The following is a 23,097-nucleotide window of genomic DNA, read 5'->3' on the forward strand; positions in this document are numbered from 1 at the left end:
ATCTCTAAGGGTGGATCCCTGACTAATTGCAAAACAGAATATGCGTTGCAGCCCGCCTGGCACAGTGAGGAGGCAACAAGTCTCATTAAGCAATGCTGTGCTTTGCCTAGAACTGGTGGGGTTCCTTTAAGGGAACTGGAGCCCTCTCAAGCCCCATGCCATCTTGGAAGGTGCACACTGAATGCTGGGAAGTGTAGTCCTTCCCAGCACTTTCCCCATAGAGTTATATGGATAGAGCACTGGGAAGGATTACACTTCCCAAAACCCCATGTGTGCCTTCCAAGTTGGAGCTGAGGTTTGACAGGACTCCATTTTCTTAAAGAGCCTTCCTTCAGCCTCTTCCTCAACCCCCAGCATTGGGAGAAGCACAGCATTGTGCTGAGGTTAGCTTGGTGGAAAGTGACTCATACGTTGGAGGTTTTTTTGCTCCCACTTGAAAAATAGTGAAGATCACTGCCCTGTAAGGCTCCACTTAAGCTTTAGCATAGTAGAGAAGGCTGATCCACCCCCCCCCAACAAAACTGCCTCTAAGCAGACATTTTTCTCCCAATGGGCACCAAGACCACTAGTGCCCCCTATTGGAAGGTAAATGGATGGGGAAATGAGATTATGGAGCCGGGGAGTGTGAGTGCAGAAGAGGCTCCGCAGCCCCTCCCCATTCACTCCTATTGTGCTTTAAATTGCCCACTTCCATTGTTTTATATAGACTCAGCACAAGCCCATCTTGTTTGGCGATTTGGCCCTTTCATATGCACTTGGTTATCTTAAGATAGTGTCCAGAGTGCCATTTCAATGATTCGTGAACGAAACCATGATGGGTGATTTTAGAGCTTGTGTACTTATAATACTTACCAAAATTACCCTCCTGACTATGAGCATTTGTTGTACTACACTCTACTCCAGGGCATTCTTGGGTCAGGATTTGCATTAAAAGTGCAGGAGCAGCATCGTCAGAAACATTTTGAGAAAAGAAGGAATCCTGCTGCCAGTTTAATTCAAGTAAGTGGCAAGTGAATCATATTTTTAAAAGTTCTTGTTAGGGAATAGGATAATTAATCCCTGTTATGCAATGTTTAAAAGAAAAACAAAAATTACTTGGATGATTTCTCGTAACACAGCATGTTCAGCAAACACGTTACCTCAATCAAGTAGGGGCCATATGTACATGGAACCAAGCTTCCACATACATACCCCCGTTAGATGGAAAAATCAAAAATATACACTCTGGTTGAGCTGGGATGGCACATGTGAAATCCTTTTCTAAACACTGAAATTCTGCCAGTCAGATGTCCATGAATAAGGGCAAGATTCTGTTGCTCCCACCTGCCTGCTAAATTGCCAATTGGCATGATTTTAGTTTTTTTTTTAAAAGAACTGTGTACACTCAGCCCCTGTTCTGCTGTGTGTGCTTTGTTGGATAGGAAACCTTGGGTACAATCCACCACGCCCCACTGAAATCAGCATTAAAACTCCTATTGATTTCACTGCAGCTGAACTTGATGTATTTGATGTTTCATGTCCAGCAGTGTTGGATAAATGTACTGTTGTACTTTCCACCAAAAAAAATTCTTCCAAAAGAACTAGGATAAAAATTGTATGATGTTTTGCATGAAAGTTTCCATTATAGTTTTCTAGAAAAACCCAGAACTGAGGAATAAATGGTGGTACAGCATATTTGTCCATGTTCCATTAGATCTCAGTAGTGGAATTGTAATAGAGTGCCAAGGGGTAATGCATGCATTTCGAATGAAGACACCTCTATCGGTCAATGCAACACTTTGAATGACTGAACATAATTTCCCCCCCCCTAAAACGAAGGGCACCTTAGTGGCGGAGGTGGCAGCGGTGATATTGATATACACAAGGAATGGAATAAATCAATTGAAATGTTAGCATATTTGATGTTTTAAACTATTGAATTATGTTTAATTTTAGATCAGTAGATTTCACCTTGTTGGTTTGAGCTGAAAGCTATCCATTCAATTCCCTGGCTTTTTCACATTAGATTAAATCAAGAAGCATTTTACATCCAAAATGAATTTCCAGTCTGCTGCTGCAAGGAGCTATTCTTTTTTCCCTTTCCTTTTTAAGTGTAATATTTATGGATCCAGAACTGTGTTCCCATGTTCATTTTTGATGTGCTTGCTTTCTGGATGTGTATAGCTCTCATTATTCTTTAGAAAACCAAATAATATCTCCTCTAAAGGATTTTGGCAGCAGAAGCAACTCCCAAATTATGCTGGATTATGCCCATGAAGTACAGCTGCCAAATGTCTCTTTAGGGATCAATCAGTCATTTCCCCAGCCTGTCATTTGTGCTAGCCTTGGAGGTAAGGTCTAAGCAGTCAGAGTATTCCCACTCACATAACAGAATGGGAAAGGAACATGCCAGAACTGTTATGATCACATGACCACTGAGCAAGCTCCAAGTTGATAGTCCCAGTGCACTGTTCCTGGCCAGCACAGGGTCTTCTTTTATATTATTAGTAAACACACAGCGGGGAAAATACATGCTGCTCTCAGAATCTTTGCAAGGTAATGTTAAAATACAGGTTGATTATCAAGAATCTATGTGTTTTCACATTCAGAGGGTGGGGGTACAAATTCCTCTTCAGTCCTTACTCACTTATAATGAGTACACTATTATGAGCCAGTTACGGTGAACTAGAAGCTAGCTTGGCATATGTACTGCACATACTACCGATTCATTCCAGAACACTGTTAAGGGTGTAAGCCTCTAGTTCAGTTGTCCCAGGGCTTATCACTAATGTGAATATAGTCCAGCATTCACAATGGATGGATACAAAGAAAAAGTTGACCCCAACCCTCTCTCCCAACATCCCCACACAAAGTAAAAAACAAACAAATAAAAACTTGTAATAAGTAATTTATTTAACAATTACAGAACTCAAAGGCAAAACTTTAAACTAATTCATAATGATAACCCAAATGGATTATTGAAGATCATTGGACAATTGGAAAATTAAGAACTAACACAAATGTAATTCTGAACATTTGTATACCTGTTTTGTCACAACACTCACAAATAAAGACTGGTTATGAACATCCAGCACTGAATGATTGAAGGTCACCAAGATGTGTCATGAAACTAAAATGGGCCACATGAACACCCCCACTCTTGGAGTTGGGGTGACTAGCCAGCACAAGAGGAGAAAGTGAAATGCCTAAGGTGGGAAGTTGTAAAATGAAACAAAACCTCTGGGGAATGCTTGTGGAATGCAAGAGTTCCATGAAAACCTGGTTCAAGAACACTGCTGTGAACCCTCAGGACTAGCGCAGATGTAGATTGTGTTCAGACATTACAGTAAACCATGTTTCAGCTTGTTTAGAATTATTAACATGAGCCTTGGGTTTGCATGCTCCCCTCTCCCATTCACATCCAAGGGTATACAACTTCTGATTCTGGTTTGAAATGTGGGATTTATTTTAAATCAGGGGTGCAAGTTCCAAATTTCTCCACTCAGGCCTGAAGAGGGGCTAGTGCATGAGCCCAAGGTTTGTGAAGTAATACAAAAAATCATGATTAAAGCATTGTTTAGCATGGTATCTTAACCCAGCTATACTCTAAAAGGGTTTTACCTGAATCAGGCACAGCTATATGCAAGGGTTATTTAGAGAACTCACTAGAGGTTCAGTGCTAAGAGGATGGAAGAACAAGTGTTTTATACATTTTGTCCAACAGTCTATAATTATACAAGTCTATAAGAATACTGATTCTCTCAGGCCTGCACAACATCCAGCCCGCGGGCCTCATCCATCCTGCGGGCATATTTTCTCTGGCCCATTGGGCTGTTTCCTGCCATTTTCTACCCTTCCTCCTCTTGCCACACCAACTCCTGGATAATAGGAAGGAGGGAGCTCCCATTCAGGGCTTTCTTCCCTCTCCCCTCCAAATGGCATGGAAGGAAAGAAGAAAGACCAAATGGGAGTTTCCTCCTTCTGCCCAGACTAGAACTGGCAAAAAATGAAGGATGTGTATGTGCCACCTGAGAGCCAAGAGGCATTCACCTGTGCGGTATGGGGCACCAGGCTGGCAGAGCAGCCAGTGCTGTCTGCCCCATGGGCATTACTACCACTGCTGCTGCTGCCTGCACCTGCCTTGTTGCCTCCTTGATGTGCTCAGTCGTTGGAGAACTCTTTTGCGAAGCTTGACCCATCCCCTTTCCCTCTCTCTCCCCCACTATTGGTAGTGAGTGTGTGCAAAGCTAATCGTGAGGGACCTGGATGGTTTATTGCATTTGTGGGGTGTATAAGCCAAGTGGCTGCCGGGAAGAGCTATAGTGTGTGCAGTGGAAGTTACTACTGGATTTGTAGGAAAGCAGGGCAGATTTGGCTATTGTGCAGGGATAGGATGGTGTAGTGAAATGGTTAAGAGCATGAGAAGTCCCCAGTTCAAAATCTCACTTCAGCCATGGATTTACAAGATGGTATTAGGCAAGCTTCTGCCTTAACCCCCCCCCATCTTCAATACAGAAATAATATTAGCCAACTTTCCAGCACTGTGTTAAGAATTATTGAGTTAAGGTGCATAAGGTGCTATATAAATGTCAAGTTGTCATTAAGTTGTTAAAATATATTCTTCAAAATAATGTTGATACTAAATATTTGAAATGCTCAATATGTTTCCATATGCTCAATGGAAAAATCATTTCTTGTTGCTTTATTGTTGCTAAATACCTACCAAATCCATGTGTTATACTTTTGAAACCTGTTATTTTAAAAATGTACAGTAGTTGCATTAGAATTGTTAAAAGAAGTGATCTTTAGTTTTTCATTGTGAAGCAAGTTTCAAGCAAACTGAAACTACAGAACCACTAATGAATCAGGCCACAAGTGTCATATGACTTGTCTGCATAAGAAGTTATTCCATAGGTTTTCATTTACAACGTGTCCTATGTGGGTCCAAGAATGGCCCAGCAATGGCTATGCCTTGTTAGGAGTAAATGATGAAAATGATGTTGGGGAGCTGTATATACTTAAGTCCCTAAGAAGAGCTCTGCACTATCTTTGACCATGGTCGACTCTGTGTTGACAAGAATACAATTTGATGATGACTACTATTGCACAGCTGCCAAACTGAAAAAAGCCACCAAACGTCAGTTGCATTCATCAAAGATAGTGCAATAAAACGCTTTCTTGAAGTCTTGGTGGGTATGGCTGTCTAGCGTACAAATATAATGTAGGGCATCTTTATCATTTTTAATGAATGTAAATACACACAACCTAATCTTCATTGCATTTTCCCTACAAAACTAATTATTTAAACCAGTGTAACAGATATTGCTTCCAGCTTGAACAAAATCCAGATTTCCCTTAGTGATAACAGTGCTACTTTCATTTCGTATATTGTTGGCTCCTTTGTGCTTTTCTATTGTTTCCTCACACCAGGCTGCGTGGCGGTTTTATTCTACTGATTCCAGACGAACAAACCTGACAGCCACCTGGCGATATTATGAAAGTATTCTTCCATCCCTCAGGCATGTATCAGTGCTATGAATGATACAAAAAAGCTATGACTTGTATTGGTTTACTAATATGCTTTTCAATTTTTGTTTCATTCCCTGCTCCCTCTTGCCTTTTTTTTTCTCTTTATCATATATCCTGCACGTAGTGTGTATGGCGTAGTTATGCGGCTGATGAGAAATCGGTTTCCATTGCTACCTGGAAGCCTCATTTGAAGGCCTTGCATACCTGCAGCCCTACAAAGTAGGTAAAAATATGGCAACTGGTGCTGTACTTGATATCTGTCCAAGCTTATTAAAAATAAATAAATCCGTGTGTGGTTTTTCTTGTTCTTTCTCTCTCTCTCCCCCACCCTGGTCCATTTCCTTTTAATTTATTTCATTAAGGAACTCAGCTAGCAAACAGGGTCAATTATACATCCTGCAACCATAATAAAACTAATTCCTATTTAATGTTGCTTCGGAAACAATATTACAATAAGACAGTAGACGATTTTTTTTAAACCCCCCCCCTCCCCCGCCCAGGACCACAAAAGGCTCCTGAAGTTGATCTTCTAATTGTATCCAGGCAAAATATTACCTGCGTTTGACTCTTTTAATGCTAATTCATCCTACTGCACATAGTAAGGGATATATTATTCACTGTGAATGTATAGCAGCTTACAACTGCTGACTCCCATTGGTTGCTCTTTTTTCAGAATAATTGTGTTTATAAATGAAAGAGAAAAGTTTTCTTCCACTTTGCCACTTGAATCCTCAGCTCTGTAAATCAACACCTCCTTTGAGGTCACTGGACCACACTAATTTATGTCTACCAAGGTTTTGGCTTGCAGCATTTAGTCCAGAAAAAGACTGAGCAATTGTTAATTCACTATAATCTCTTGCTGCTTTCGGTCTACAGTGCAATATTTTTAACATCAGTATATATGTCTTTGAACAGTAGCTTAAAATGTCACCATGTTATCCTTTTGATCAGTTTGAGTTCCATACTTTTCTTCTTCGTATGAGAAACCTATACAGGAGGGTTTCAGCATTAAATAATGTACAGGGGCTTATATTAATATGACCTCTCAGAAACATTCCTTATCTTCTGTGTAGCTTAGACTTTGCTGAATGCTGATTGTTCTTCTCATAAGCTAGATATATGTGGAGCTCTGGAGCAGTGGCACATGTAGGTAATTTTGGCACCCAGACTGCTCCCGCCGTGAGGCCCTCCCCACCATGAGGCCACCCCGAAACCTGCTTTGGGGGCCTCCTGCCACTGCCACATCACATCGATCCTCTAGTCCCCCCCCCCGCCTAATTTCAGCCACCATATGTGCAGCCAAGGGATGGCAGCAGGGGGGTGAGCCAAGCAGGGATCCTCTCAGTGGCGGTGGCAGCGGATAGAGCGAGCACTGGGCCTGTCCGTCCGGCCCAGCAGCTCTTCATAACTGTAAGGTGCACCAGCGCGCCTGCGCAGTTGAAGTAGATCATCACAAGCCTGTGACATCAGGTGGCAGGAGGACCCCCTGGCCATTTGGAGACCCCCATGGACCTTGGAGGCCACGGACTGGGGCTCCAAGGTCCAGGGGTAAGAACGCCTCTGCTCTGGAGACCCTTTTGACTGTGAGCAAAATATTGTTATTACTAATATCTCTAAGTGCAAGAAAGCAGGATAGTTATCTCATATGTGTGGAGCAGACTTTCATGCAACAGCGTAAAGAGAGAGAGAAAGAAAATCCATGTCACCATATTTCCACCATCTTCTCTTCCATTCTCCCGCAATTGAATAGGCACAGAAAGCTGATAGGTGAATTTCAAATGCTTGACAGGAACAAAGGTCCTAAGTGATCCAATGTTGCATATCAACAGCTTCAAGGGCCTTGTTCAGATGTAATGGCTAACTACAGTTAAAATTTATTGGCCAACGTTCTGATCCTTCTCTCCAAATTGCGCCGCAGACGTTCATCAAACCGCAGCCAGCCAAACTCCAATTGCAGGAGGGGGAGCCCCTCCCTGCTGCTCAGCCTCCAAGGCTGTTCCCAGCCAGCTCCACAGCCAGACTGTGGGCAAAGCATCACCGCATCAGTGGGGCAGCTGTGATTGGCTATGATTTTGAAGGGGCGTGCCAAGTGCCATCGTGCATTTCCAGAGTGCTCTGCCCACTGTCTGCAGGGGAAAGGGCATTGAAAGCCCTCTAAACGTCCTGTAATGCAGAGCTTCTTCTGCCCGTAGCCTTGTATCCTGAAAGCACCACACAATCACAAATTAATTCTCTGATGGTTTTGTGGCCCATGAGGGTGGAATTCTGCTTTCATTACGGGAGGGGCAGGAAAAATCAACATTAGATATGCTGATGGGGGAGGGCAAAGGATGCTGGGAGTTGGGGGGGGGTGTCTGTCCCACCATATCCAAGGAAGATGTCACGAGGGGTGACCCTGGCAAGGTAGTCCATCAAGATCCATCACGAATCTGCTGTCTGGCAGCTTGCTGCCCAGTGGGCTCACACTCTCATGAGAGGACCAGTCTTTTGGGGATATGGCTGTGCTGTGCCCATCCATTAAAGGGTGTTCCCCACCCATAGACTGTGAGCTCATGAGTTGAGCCACCCACTTAACCACCAATGAATGCAAGTTGAATAAAGTTCATACCATAGAGAATGTAACTCTCTATGGTGAGAAACTAGAAATGATTTTCCACTACCTCCCTTCCCTGAATCCCTCTGAAGCCTTGCATGCACCCCAAAGGAGATTCTGACCTCCCATGTGCCATTGCCTGGCCGTGGCTATGGAGTGAGCCAGCGTGGCCATGGAGTGAGCATTTTGTGTAAACATGCATTTACACAAATTCAAAACTCTCAGGTTCACTCCTTCTGTGCAATGTATGCAGATAAGCAGGTGTGGGGAATCATGAGAGAGCACTTTCCTCTTCTTCCCCAACCCTGGGGCAGTGGGGGCAACTGCAATGGCTGAAGGTGAGGGCGCAGGTGCAGATGGCCAGGCAGGGGATATTTCCGCAGCAGCTTGGCCACCATCCCCAGGATCAGGAAAGCACTCTCTGGGATACCCCTGCTCATCACTTTCCAACACTCAGCAGCACAGCACAGCTCTGCTTAGAGTATCCATGTCCTGACACTCTTGTGAGCAGGTGTAGTCTGTGTGGGGTATCACATAGGAAGAATCGTTCCCAAAACTGGATCAATCATGATCCTGCTGGCCCTGCTAATAAGTAAGCCTGGGTTGCAAACCACACAACCCCGGGAAGTGGATGGGCCCCATTTATTCATCATTTCTTTATTAAAAACAAACTAGCTCCCCCTGGAGCTTCCCCACCCTCTTCCCCTTTGCTGACTTCTACACACCCAAAGGCCATCTAGACGCTCCCTATGTCCGTGCCCGGGTGCATGCGTGGAGGGGAGGTAGGGGTAGCCATCAGGACACCTTTAAACCCATTCAAAATTCCCGAGTCCTGGTCCATCGCTGTGCTGTATGCAGATCTCGAATGCACGGATTAGAAGGAGAGGGGAGTCCCCATTCTCCAACCATCCTCGGACAGCAGGGTGGCTGTTCCGGGGAGATGGCAAGAGTGTACATGTGCATATGGGTGGGCAAGCTGGCAAGGGTCATGGTTTCACAGCAGCTTGTCTGTGGTCCCCAAGACAAGGCAAGTAGTCTCTGTGGTACCACTCCTCGTGGCTGCCATCCAGAAAATAGCCTTGCACTATTTAGAGCACCCATGGCCTGACACTCCCGTGAGGGAACTAATAGTGAGAGAAGGGATGTTTTGTTATCTGGCATCATTTCAGATTTGTCCGGGCATTTATCTCCCCTCCCCTCTGATGGGCCTTCTCATGAGTTGTCTGTGGATGAGGGGGATCCCCATGGCCTTTTGCTCTTATGCCTGACAAGTGAGTCCTGAGATGGATTTCTGTTGACCCAAGATTGCCCCTGGTGACCCTTGATCATGGGTAAGCCGGGAGGGGCATGAACCCCCCCAAAGGGGGACTGGTCCCTTTCCCCAACCTTTCTGTGAGAAAGATAGAACTTGGCACCTCCAGAATCCCTGCTTGTGGCAGACCCTCAAACCTGGACAGGAACACGCCCCCCCCTTTGCTCCCCGGCTGGAGAGGGGATGCCCTGCTCATGCTGGCTATACCTGCCATGAGGGGGCCGTTTGCCAGGGCATACCCACTTGTGTGGATGGTATAGACCAGACCTGCTCAACTTAGCCCCCCCCCAGATGTTTTTTGCACTACAACTCCCATAATCACCAGCTACAGTGGCCAGTTGCCAGGGATTATGGGAGTTGTAGGCCAACATCTGCAGGAGGGCTGAAGCTGAGCAGCCCCGGTGTAGACACGGATCAGGCACAGCCATTCAAAGTTCCCCAGCTCAGTCTGGCAGGGCACTATATCTCCCAGTGCAAGGAATCTCAGGAGAGGAAAGCTCTGGTTTCCAGCTGCCCCAGAACACTGTGGCTGGGGGCACATCTCCACATGGATGTGCAGGCTGGCAGGGTGCAGGATTTGATAGTAGACTGGCAGCAGTCACCAAGGCTGGGACAGCACTCACCCAAGTTCCCGTTCCCACGGCTTTCCTGCATGGTGCATCCTGCCTCAGTATCTAGTCCCCTTAGGCTGCCACACTCATGAGAGAACAGACTGTGGGATAATACGCTGTTTCAGCATTCATTGAGAGTACCACCTAGTACCACTAGAGTACCATTTCATGCATTTTACATTAGTCCTCACAGTCTGCTCTACTCCCTAAGCCTAGGGACTAATAAACCCCAAGGGGAAGGGGCTGAACCCCCCCTTCCCCAACCTATATGCTTGGGTCTGCCTTTTATACCTGCCCCTGCCATCCCCCAGGCATTTGTTCCGCTCCCAGTGCTGTGATGGGGTCCCCTGCTTATGGTGCCACCTGGAGTGTTTGTATTTTGTGAAAATACATCACTGTTGCTCCCTTCTCAGAGAGCAAAGCACTTAAGTGCCCGTCCTGTCATCCCATGCCCTTTTCCTACAGCTTGCCAGTTGGGGGGAGCAAGGGGCAGAGTGGGAAGACAGACTGTCCCCGAGCGACTGTACAGCTCAACAGACTGACATGTCTAGGATGGGGCATGCCGGCGTCCCTGTAGCCTGGCAACTCCATAGCTAACAGGTGGGGTATGGCTAGTTTTCAAGAGGCTGCCAGCGAGAAGTGCCGAAAGCATGGAGCAGTCACATCCTTGGGTGGGTCTGCACTGCCACCTCAATGATTGCAGTTTGAAAATTGGTGCAAAACCATGGTTATAGCTACACCAGCAGTCGGACATAATGCTTTGGTGGCAAAACCTCAGTTCTCAGCGGTGAACCTTAGAGATAACCAAAGGTTCAAACTGGCGTTTTGCAAGGCAAACTGGATGTAGCTTTCGGCCTGTAACCATGGTTTTGCATGTTCGGGCATAACCAAATTAGACCCTCAGCCATGGTTAACTGTGGTTAGCCATTACGTCTGAATGCGGCCAAAGTAAAAACAGTTTGCAAACTTCTCAGAGGACAGAAATAATGTTTAGTAGTTAGTTGTAACTAACTTGTCCTATTAATTTTGATGTTCTGTTAATTTCCTTTCATCAAGTAATTTAGACAGGATATCAGCCAATTATTTTAAGAAATAGTATTTAGGCAAATAGACATTTGTACTTGAAGACATTTTTTCCATCAATTATGCTGGAGTTATGTAAAACCAGAGTCTGTCTAAAGTATATTGCAGGCGAAGGAAAACAGAACATTGAAAATTATCTGGCATTAGTTCTTTGGTGTGACATCTCTGGTCCCATTCAAACCTGTTTCATTGCTACCTACATCTAATAAAAGCCTACTGCTTTCTGTTAGCTATGTGTCAGCACTTCATTTTGCCTAAATAAAGGCTTTGCCAACTCATCTGTGGTGGCATGTTTTAAACACGTTGAGCATGCACTTGAATTTTTTCTAATGTCACTATTACACATCCCTGCTTGAATGTTTTGTGCTTGCTTTATGAAGTGTTGTTATTAAACATATTAATGTAATTAACACAGCCAATTGTAATTTAGTACATATCTAACACTATTTGTAACCACATCATGATAGTGACTGCCAACATAACAAATTTCTTCCTTCCCTAAACCTTCTCTTTTCCATTCTCTGAAACCTGAAGGAAAGAACAAGGGGAAACATCTAGCAGGTTTGTGGTGTTTATATTTGATTTATATTTATATATTTAAAATCTAAAATGCTATTTGGGAACACGTATGCATTTTTGGGAGTGCAGACTCAAAATGCATTGGCATGATGCCAAGTAAAAGACCATGATTGGATCCAAAAGGGAACTTTTAAAATATTATAATTTCTAATAGTCAAATTCTTATAATAAATGGGACAGAATGTTGCTCAACATCCTCCACAGATGACTAGTAATATTTACCTCCTTAATATTAGATTCTGCGGTAAAATGGGTGGCCAAGCAATAAGCCCCAATGAATGCTAGCATGAGAGCTGGATTAAGACTGTAAAGATATCTATTTTTAGGTCACAACTCATGATACATCCAAAACAAGTTGGCACTTTCTTAAAGAACATGGGCAGGAATTCAAATTTAACAATGCTGCAACAGATACAAAATACCATTTTGTATATTTCATGAAATAGCTAAACATTAAGTAAAATGTTATTTTTAATTCTTTATTTATTTAATACATTTATATACCGCCCCATAAAAAAGTCCTGCAGTTCACAATATAAAACAATTAAAATAATTAAAACCATTTAAAATACAGTAAAAACTCTAAAACCAAAGCTTTAAAACTCTAGATTAAAAGCCTGACTAAACAGGTATGTTTTTAGGTCCTTCTTAAAAACATTCAGAGAAGGGGAAACTCTAATTTCATTAGGAAGTGCATTCTAGAGTCCTTGGGCAACTCTAGAAAAGACTCTGTATCGAGTCGCCACCAACAGAACCGGTGACAACCACAACTAGAACTCCACAGATGATCTTAACAGGTGGTGGAGTTGATGAAGAAGAAGGCGCTCTCTTAAATGTTACTGTAGTTTAGAAAGTCTCAGATACATGTTATGGGGAAACCAGCATTTACCCATCATGACCCTCCTTCCATAGCACACTGTAATATTAATCTTTCACAGTGAAAGACCCCTCTTTCAACAAAAGATCCATCTTTATTTATTTGTATTTCTCTGTGTAAACCGCTTTTTTGTTGAAAAGCGGTATATAAATATTCTTAGTCATCATCTAGATCTTGGAGTCACATCTATTACAACATAGTTAAATACAAATTTCTGTCCAACACTTCAAGGGAGTGTCATTTTGTTTTGAATGTAACATGAGTTACATTCATTTAACTTAGTTGAATAAAGTTCATTCATTGTCAGACAATCAGAATCTAGTTCAATATCTGTTGACTGTGGCTGTCTAGCTATGTATTGGAAGGATGCAAATGATCTAGGTATGAGTAGGTTAATCAACTTTAAATTTATCTGGAATATTGTAACAGAAACTTTTAAAAAGCTACCTAGGAATGGGCCACATGATTGCAAGAATTTCTTTCTATCTTTGATGTACGAGCTTTATGGTTTTTCAAACAAATGATCTCCCATGTGCATATCTGAGGTGAGGAAGCAGCTTTCCTGTGTGCTCACTTTGCCCTTGAGACAAAGAATAACTATTACTGCTTAAGTACACTGATGAAAAGGAAGGAATGAGAGAATATTTCTTCCTACTTAGAAGGCAGTCATGACAAACTATAAAAACTAGAATATAATCTAGTCCCAATAACTAGCCACCATCATCCAAGATCTAGCTGCAAAACAGAAATTTAATACAGCCTTACAACTAGAGCTGTAACCCAATTAAATAAATCTCAATCAATTGTATAAAATGTAGTCTATTAGTAAACTAAATCAGCATAAATTTGATATGAGAAAAAAGCATTTGAAGAAAAAAAGCATATTTTGTTTAAGTGATGCACATCTGTATTGCAACAGGCATCATCTTAGAAGAGACATTCCCCCTTCTCTCAGTCACAGGAGCAAATGCTTCTTTTTAAATGGCATTTGTCATCTACAGTTTTTACACATGCTTATATTAAAAACAATTGCCATGATTTTCCAATTCTAATACAGTCCCATGTGCTAATGTTTAAAAGAAAATGGAAGGAAATTATTGTTTCCATTTGTTACTCACCACCAAACATGGACTTGTTTTTTCCCCTCACTTTCTTTGCCCCTGAATTGCCTGAACAAGGAGAGCTACTGCTAGTTAGTACAAATTCCATAATTTGCCTTGGCAGGAAGCAGGAAATAGTTTTCTTGCTGGTAAGGTTAGGAACTGCTGGCACTTCTATTCTACAGTGTGCTGTACATTAGGATGTAGGGGCAGGCGGTTCATTGACTGGAATGATTGTCCAACCATTCTAGGCTGATTTGAGCCTATTTGGGAAGAGGAGAGGATGGGATTTCATGACTGGGGGGCAAAAAAAAAAAAAGCAGCTCTATGAAGAAGGTATTATTTGTAAAAACGCCCCCATTTTACCTCTAAAAGGTATATCTCCATGTACTATACACACCATGGGCTGAGGCTGTTATTAAAGGCAGGTGGGGAAGCATATTATAGTTGGGAAATGAAATAAAACGTTTCAAAAATCTGCTGACCAGTTAACCTTTCTAGTCAACCAAAATGTTTTAATCTATTAATCTAACCAATTAATCAACTAAATATTGCAGCTCTACTGATAAAAATTTTTGGATTTAGCATTACATATGAAGTTTGAAAACACTAACTGTTATGGCCTTTTGCTAAATAAACAGTTATACACACTTTGGGTAGTTCTACAGCTTGTAGCTTTCATTTTGATCGAGTTGCGTTATTCTGCTCACATATACCTGTCTTCTGTTTGCTCTGTTACTTTATATACATTCACTCCTTTGGCTATTTAAACTTGCGGAGGCAGAATTTTTTGCCTATCCTACCTATTCCACATTTGAGATTTGCCTCTTTGTAGAGTGGAGAGCCATGCTGTTTCATGCATGGTAAGCTTCCATCATTTTGAATTTCCTTGCAAGAGAATGAGGCTATTCACACGATGGGAGGAAATCGGGCTAGTGGAGGCTAGCCCGATTTCCTCCCATCGTGAGAACCACTGGGCTCGGCTGCGAGCCCGGTGGTTCTTAAGCGAGTCACTCGCTAAAGTACCCCTGCCCTAAGCCCAGGTTAGCGGAGCGAGCGCTCCGCTAACCCGGGCTTTCCGATCGTGAGTTGACGCGGCTCCTCATGAGTAGACTCACGAGTAGACTCCCGACCGGGAGGCTGAAAAGCAGCCTCCCGGCTCGGGGGTCTCTCCAGCATGCCCTGCGTGCTCGTGCAGGGCATACTGGAGCTTCCGGGGGCCACATGGCCCCCAATCCCCCCAGCCCCTGCCAGCTCCATAACAGAGCCGGCAGTCGTGTGGGCGGCTGGTTTGGCTGCCCAGAGCAGACTGACTGCTCATCTGCGGGGAGAGCGGGTTTAGCCCACTCTCCTCTCAAACCCCATCCAGGCTTTTCTCACTAATCATGAGAAGAGCCTCAATATGTCATTGCTCCCATTTTAGAATACCACTTTTTCACTCATTAAGCTGCCTTTAAATTTGGAGGTTCCATCTAACTATCATGGCTAATAGCCAGTGACAGACCTACTTTCCATGAATGTTCCTAATTGTTCTAAACCTGGTGATGCTTAACATATCATTGGAGGTTATGTATCCCCCTACTTACTAAAATAGCAGTTTCAGAGGCTGAGGCTGTGCTGAACAAACAGGGAGGGGGTATTTATGTCAGAGTACCATTCCACTTACGGAAGTACCAACGAAAATGTCCTCCCCAAAGCTGTTATAAGTCCCAGGAGGGAATAATAGCATTATATTGCACTTGAACCAAGATGGAACCAGATTGCTGATGCTTAAAATAAAAAAAAAGATTGCAGAGCAGCTTTTAAAATAATGCGTGGGCATTTTTCACACAGCAGGCTTTACCGCGAGTTTACAGTGAGGCTTTACTGCACGTTTGAAGTCGGTCCCAAAAAACTGATGTAAAAAGTGGATTTTAAAAAAAAACACCTCTGGATATAAATCTGGCTACACTTTAATGCACAATGAAAAACCTGAATCTTGTGTGAAGTGCTCCCCGATAGCTGGCAGGGACTTCACGGTAAATCTGGGCAATATGTGAATGCACACCTTCCATTCCGGAGGAGATGCGAGCTAAGGGCCTTGAGTGAAAAACACCCTGTGGGGTTGCCAACAGGAATTGGGTGGTATCTCATTCAACAAGCAAAATCCCCTGAGGTATGAGGGTGGAAAGGTTTCAGATCAAGGGGACAGAGTAGAACCAAGAGTAGAGCAAAAGGAAGCACATGACAGCTGGTCAAAAAGATCAAATGACAGTAAGGGAGATTGCAGACGCTGACGCCAAGTAAGAGACTCAGCATATAGGTGTATATACACCAATCTCAGAAGCCTCCGAGCCAACATGGGTGAGCTGGAGTGCTTGGTTGCTAATGAAAACAAAGATATAGTGGGCATAACAGAAACCTGGTAGAAGGGTGAGAACCAGTGGGACACTGTTATCCCTGGACATAAACTCTACAGAAAGGTCAGGGAGGGGCGGATTGGGGGAGGAGTAGCACTGTATGTTAGAGAAGGGATAGAATCCAACTAACTAGAAAACCTAGGATGACCAGAGTCCTCCACAGAAACATTATGGGGTGACAATAAGAACTGAAAGGAAATATGTTACCACGGATGTGCTATCACTCTCCAGATCAAGACGCTGAGAGTGACCTGGAGTTGGAGAAGCAAATCAGAGAGGCATCAAAGAAAGACAGAGCTGTAATAATGGGTGGTCTTAATTACCCTCACATACACTGGGCAAATTCACATGTGGGTATTGTTGGAGAGGCCAAATTGCTAGACATGCTAAATGACTGTGCCTTAGAACTGATGGTTGTGGAATGAACGAAAACAAAGCAACCTTGGACTTAATCCTGAGTGGTGCCCAAGACCTGGTGCAAGATGTCAGACTTGCAGAACCACTGGGGAACAGTGACCATAGTGTGATCCAGTTCAGCTTATATGCGAGTAGAGCATTGCCAAGGAAGTCCAATACAGATGCATTTGACATCAGAAGAAGGAACTTCTCAAAAATGAGGGAACTGGTACAAAAGGAAGCTGAAAGGGAAGGTCTGGAGGGTCAAATCACTGCAGAAAGCAAGGGTCATATTCAAAACCACAATAATAGAAGCCCAGTTGGTCCTTCTATACCAAGAAGGAGGAAAGGTAACACCAAGCTCAGGAGGACACTAGTGTGGCTAACAAGTAGAGTCAGGGAAGCTATAAAAAGGAAGACTTCCTTCAGAAAATGAAGTTCTATCCAAATGAAAAGAACGTAAAGGAACATAAACTCTGGCAAAAAAATGCAAGGAGACTATGAGGCTGTGAAAGGTGACTTTCATCTATGGTCTTCCAAGACCAAACCAAACAAGTTATCTGTTGGACAAAACTAGCTAGTGACTTATGATAATGAAGCAGTGGACCTCATCTATTTGTAGCTCTTAAAGAGCGTAGAGCCTAACTGGGTTCTCCCCACAGACGAGCAAGGAACTCACCCTGGACTGCCGGATCAGCCACACACATGACTACTGGCTCCGTCATGAAGTCAGCAGGGGCGGCAGGGATTGGGGCCGCTCAGCCCCCAAAAGCCCCAGCATGCCCCGTGTGAGTGTGTGGGGCATTCTGGAGGGATCCCTGATGCTGGGAGGCTTGCTGCAACCTCCCAGTCAGGGCTCAACTCGTGAGTCACTGCAGCGCAGAGCCACACCATGGCATCCCACGATCTTGAAAAGGGGGTTAGCGGAGTGAGTGCTCTGCTAACCTTGTTTTAGGGGAGGGCTACTTTGGTGGGCTAGCCACCGTAGAACTGCCAGGCTCACCTGCTAGCCCGGTAGTTCTCATGATGGGGGGAAACCAGGCTGGGCTCCTTAGCCCGGTTTCCCCGCATTGCAAGAATAGCCTCAATAACAGATGCAAAAAGAGAGTTTGGGGAGTATATAGCTAGAAATGTCAAGGGGAATAACAAAAACTTATTTAAATATATTTAATGTGAACCGCCCTGAGTCATTTTTGGAAAGGCGGCATAGAAATCAAATCAAATAAATAAATGAAATATATTAGAAGCAGAAAACCAACCAGGGAGGCAGTTGGACTCTTAGATGATGAGGGCCTGAAAAGGATAATTAATGAGGATATGGAGATTGCAGAAAAGCAGGACTGGTTCTTTGCATCTGTCTTCATGGCAGAGGATACTGACCATATACCCGCTCTAGAACTGAGCTTCTCAGGATTGGAGGCTGAAGAACTGAGCCAAAACTGAGACAAGAGATGATGTTCTAAACTGTCTTGAAAAACTAAACATTAACAAATTGCCAGGGCCAGCTGGCATCTACTCAAGAGTTCTGAAGGAACTCAAATGTGAAATTGCTGATCTCCTAGCAAAAATATGTAACTTGTCTCTACAATCAGGCTGTGTACCAGAGGGCTGGAAATTAGCTAATGTAACTATGATTTTCAAAAAGGGATCCAGGGCGAACTGGGAAACTACAGGCTGGTTAACTTAATGTCTGTGCCAGGTAAATAGATGGAACATAAGAACAGCCCTGCTGGATCAGGCCCAAGGCCCTTCCAGTCCAGCATCTTGTTTCACACAGTGGCCTACCAGATACCTGAGAAGCCCACAGGCAAGAAGTGATGGCATGACCTCTCTCTTGCTGTTTCTCCCCTGCAACTGGTATTTAGAGAAAAGAACACTTAAGGACAACATTGTTAAACATATAGAAGAACAGTAACTGGTTGAAAGACAGGAAACAGAAGGTAGAAATAAATGGGCAGTTTTCACAATGGAGGCAGGTAGGGACCCCAGGGATCTGTATTGGTACTGGTGATCTTTAACTTTTTCATAAAAGATCTAGAAGTTTGGGTAAGCAATGAAGTGGCCAAATTTGCAGATGATACTGAACTATTTAGGGTAGTGAAATCCACTACACATGGTGAGGAGCTTCAAAAGGATTGATCCAAACTGGGTGAGTGGGTGACAAAATGAAAAACAGTGAAATGACTTGATTAGCAAACCAGAGGTTGCCAGTTCAAGTCCCCGCTGCTATGTTTCCCAGACTTTGGGAAATACTTATATCGGGCAGCAGCAATATAGGAAGATGCTGAAAGGCATCATCTCATACTGCACAGGAGGTGGCAATTGTAAAACCTTTCTGTATTCTACCAGACAGCCACAGAGTTCTGTGGTAGCCAGGAGTTGACACCAACTCGATTGTACTCTTTGTTTTACTTTTAAGCAAGTGTACAGTGATGCATATTGGGCAAAAAAACCCTGAATTTAGAGATATAATGATGGGGTCTGAGCTATCAGTGACTGACCAGGAGAGAAATCTTGGGGTTGTGGTGGGCAGCTTGTTGAAAATATCAACCCAGTGCATGGCAGCTGTAAAAAGGCAACTTCCATGCTCAGGATCAATAGGAAAGGGATTGAAAATAAAAATTCTAATATTATAATGCCCTTATACAAATCTATGGTGTGGCCACATTTGGAGTACTGTGTACAGTTCTGGTCACCATATCTTAAGAAGGACACTGTAGAACTGGAAAAGATGCAGAAGAGGGCAACCACCTTATGAAGCAAGGCTACAGCATCGGGGGGGGGGTTAATTTGGAAAAGAGGTGATTACGGGGAGACATGATAAAGGTGTATAAAATTATGCATGTAGTAGAAAGAACAGACAGGGAGGATTTTCTCTCTCTCACACACTACACTAGAGCCAGGGGTTGTCCCATGAAACTGATGGCCAGGAAATTTAGGATGAACAAAAGGAATTATTTTTTCACACAGCGCATAATTATTCTTTAGAAGTCTCTGCCATGAAATGTGGTGATGGCCACTAGTCTGAATGGTTTTAAAGGGGCTTAGACAAATTCATGAAGCACAGGTCTATCAATGGCTATTAGTCTGATGGCTATAGGCCACCTCCAACCGACCTCATCTGTTTGTAGATCTTAAAGAGTGTTCTACATATAGCACATAAAATGTGGTTTTTAACATCTTTCTTATTTATTTATTTATTTGATATCTATACTGCCTTTCCAAAAGTGGCTCAGGGTAGTTTACATTAAAATGAAAACAACTAAAATCAATTAACAGTTAAAATCAGAAACTATAAAAACAACTTAAAAACATTAACAATTATTATTTATTCAATTTTGATTTCTATACCACCCAATTAAATTAAAACATTTAATTAAAACATTTAAAAGTTTTTTAAAACCCTGGAATGCCAGGCCAAACAGATAGGTTTTAAGGGCTCTCCTGAAGGCCAATAATGAACTCAGATTACAAATTTCTGCTGGGAGTGCATTCCATAGCTCAGGAGCAGCTACAGAGAAGGCCCGCCTCTGAGTCGCCACCAAACGTGCTGGTAGTAACTGAAGACGGAGCTCCTCAGATGACTTTAACGTACAGTGGGGATCATGCAGAAGAAGGTGTTCTCTAAGATAACTAGGACCTAAGCCATTCAGGGCTTTAAAGGTAATAACCAGCCCTTTGTATTTTGCCCGGAAACATATCGGCATCCAGTGCAACTGTTTCAAAACAGGCATAATATGATCTCTCTGGGTTGCCCCAGAGACCAATCTGGCTGCTGCATTTTGAACTAACTGAAATTTCCAAACTATGTACAAAGGCAGCCCCACATAGAGCGCATTGCAGTAGTCAAGCCGGGAGGTTACCAGCTGATGCATCACTGTTTTGAGGTCATCCTCTTCAAGGAATGGACACAACTTTCAAATCAGCTGAAGCTGGTAGAAAGCACTCCTGGCCATATCCTCCACCTGAGATACCAGGGTGAGGCCTGGGTCCAGGTGTACTCCCAAGCTGTGTACCTGCTCTTTCCAGGGGAGTGCAGCCCCATCCTGCACAAGAAGCTCTAACTCACCCCTCACATTCTGAGCCCCTACAATGAGCACCTCCGTCTTGCTTGTATTTAGTTTCAATTTATTATCTCTCATCCATTATCTCTCATTACTGCTTGTAAGCAGGCATTTAGGGAATGAATGCCATTTCCTGATGTTGAAGATGAAAAGGAGAAGTTGATTTGGGTGTCATCAACATACTGATAACAAAATCTCCTGATTTTGTGCCAAATAAATTATTTATTTATTTAAAATATTTCTAAGCAACACCTTATGTCCCTACAATGGAATCTCCACAGTAGGTAAAAAAATAATATTTTCAGGGAGAACATGAGCAAAAATGGGATTCTAATTTCTAGGCCAGTTTTCTTCATTGCAAGGCCTGGGAGCCAGAGGTGGCTCCCATTGACCCTAAGTGTGGCTCTCTGTCTAATTGTGAAGCAGAATCCTTAGCCCCCCTGGCAAAGTACAGAAGCAACCATTCACACTGAGTGGTGCTGTGCTTTGCCCAACACTGACGGGACTCCTTTCTGGGAACTGGAGCCCTCTCAACCCCCAATGCCATCTTGGAAAATGCACATGGAATCCTGAGAAGTGTAGTTCTTCCCAGTGCTTTCCCCATAGGACTCTATGGATAAAGCACTGGGAAGGACTACACTTCCTAGAACCCTTTGTGCACCTTCCAAGATGGCACTGCAGTTTAATAGGGCTCTGTTTCTCATAAAGGTCCCTATTTCCCTTTGCACTGGGAGAAGCATAGCACTGTGCTGAGGTTAGCTTGGTGAGAAATGACTCTCACATTGGAGGATCTCTAACATTGGAGGATTTTTGCCAAAGTAAGTCTCACTTGAGGAAGAAGAAGAAAAGACCCCTGTTCTATGCCAAAGACATGATGTAATAACACTGTTTTTACATGACATCAAAATGCTGCCAGTTGAGCTTCTCAGGGCAGAGAGTTCCAAGCCTGAGCATGACAGGCCTGGGACACATCTCGTGAAGGCCCTGTCCTGACATACCCACCAGCTGAGCCTCTGCTGGTGATGGGACACAGAGGAAATCCTCCACTGAAGACCTAAATGGCTGGGCAGAATCATGTGGGGATAGGCAGCCCTTCATGTACCCTACTCTCAAGTCATTTTAGGCTTTAAAAGGTGATAACCATTACTTTGAATTGGACTTGAAGACAAACCAGCAGTTAATGAAGTTGGAACAACTGCAGAGTTATGTGATCTAAAGAACCAGCCCGTCAAATCTCTTGTTGCCACATTTTACACATTTCCAAATACTTTTCAATCACAGCATCACTTCTTAAAGTGTGTTGCAGTAATCTGACCTGGATTTGACAAAGGCATGTGGATAGCAGTCAGATCTAACTTCCAGGAAGAAGGATACAGGTTGTGCACCGGCCAAAACTCTGCAAAAGCACTCCTGGCCACAGTCATTATTTAGGCATCCGGGAGCACTCACAGACTGCAAAATGCTTCTTCAAGGAAAGAGCAACCCCCCTACAAAACAGGCTGTACATCTAATCCCGGATCAGCTTTTTTTACTAACAAACAGGACCTGTACTGTTTGGATTAAGTTTCAGCTTGTTCATCTACATCCAGTCTATCACTGATTTCAGACACCAGTTCAGGACCTCTATTGCCTCCCTGGAGATTTATGACAATGAAATATAGAGCTGGATGCTATCCACATATTGATGGCACCGAATCCCAAACCTCTGGACAATCTCTCCCAGTGGTTTCATATAGATGTTGAGTAACATTTGTCCATTGTGACTGCAATGTTCTGCAATTACAATGTTCTGCAATTACAAACAGTGATGGGCTTTTCCCTTTAAATTCTCTTTGTTCTGACTGCACTGCTAAGTCATCTGCATGAAATACTGGCTGACATCCAGACTAAGTTACTCAGGAGTTACTTTAAAGGGCTACTTAATTTCAGTGGGACTACTCAGGAGTAACTTAGTCTAGATGTCAGCCACTTAGCTAGTTAAGTTCCTTCACTCTTTCAATTAAAATGCATTTGTATTAGGGTCACTTTTCACAGTATTATTACTATATGGAGATGGCTTAAAATGAAACTGCTTTCCCAATGTTAGCTCCTCTGTGTGGCAGTTTCCTTTGTGAGTACCAGCTCTCTGTATAGCTCAGCCTCCACTATGTGGTATGTTTCCATGCCACCAACATATATTCCTGGTGCTGGCTTGAGCGAAGGGTAGTGGTGAGGACAAATCACATGGTGACACATGAATATGGTGAGCCCCCAAAGCAACTTGCTGTATGTTACAATTGTCACATAAATAGTGGTGTTTTAAGAAGCTGTCCTTAGTCAAACAGTGCACAGGAACAATGACTCTGTTCAGTCTTAAGTCTCTCAATAAACATAACCTGTAATATTAACAGATTGTCTTAATCCATGGTGATTGCTTAATAAGTGTTTTAGATTATCTGCATTTTGTGGTTGTGATATATTAAAAAAAAAATAGGATAGTGACTTTCAAATAGGATAACGTTTCTTTACAGACATGCTAATATGGGGATGTCTCCTGAATCTCATATAAAAATTTTAATAGTAGTATTCCATTAAG

General features: G+C 43.2%; 1 protein-coding gene across 12 annotated transcripts in view; it reads left to right on the plus strand.

Moving 5' to 3' along the window:
- The window catches only part of KCNQ5 (potassium voltage-gated channel subfamily Q member 5), a 576,092-nt gene that overhangs the window by 508,705 nt on the left and 44,290 nt on the right, over window positions 1–23,097 (plus strand). For 11 of the 12 annotated variants that reach the window (XM_053286867.1, XM_053286878.1, XM_053286872.1 and 8 more), the window contains 3 exons: window positions 904–999; window positions 5,633–5,727; window positions 11,642–11,668. In XM_053286867.1, the coding sequence (XP_053142842.1) occupies window positions 904–999; window positions 5,633–5,727; window positions 11,642–11,668 (218 nt within the window). The remainder of the gene's footprint in view (window positions 1–903; window positions 1,000–5,632; window positions 5,728–11,641; window positions 11,669–23,097) is intronic. The other variant, XM_053286866.1, reaches the window with a different exon arrangement.

Source organism: Hemicordylus capensis, chromosome 1 (assembly GCF_027244095.1).
Source record: "Hemicordylus capensis ecotype Gifberg chromosome 1, rHemCap1.1.pri, whole genome shotgun sequence".
In the NCBI taxonomy this organism is placed as follows: domain Eukaryota; kingdom Metazoa; phylum Chordata; class Lepidosauria; order Squamata; family Cordylidae; genus Hemicordylus; species Hemicordylus capensis.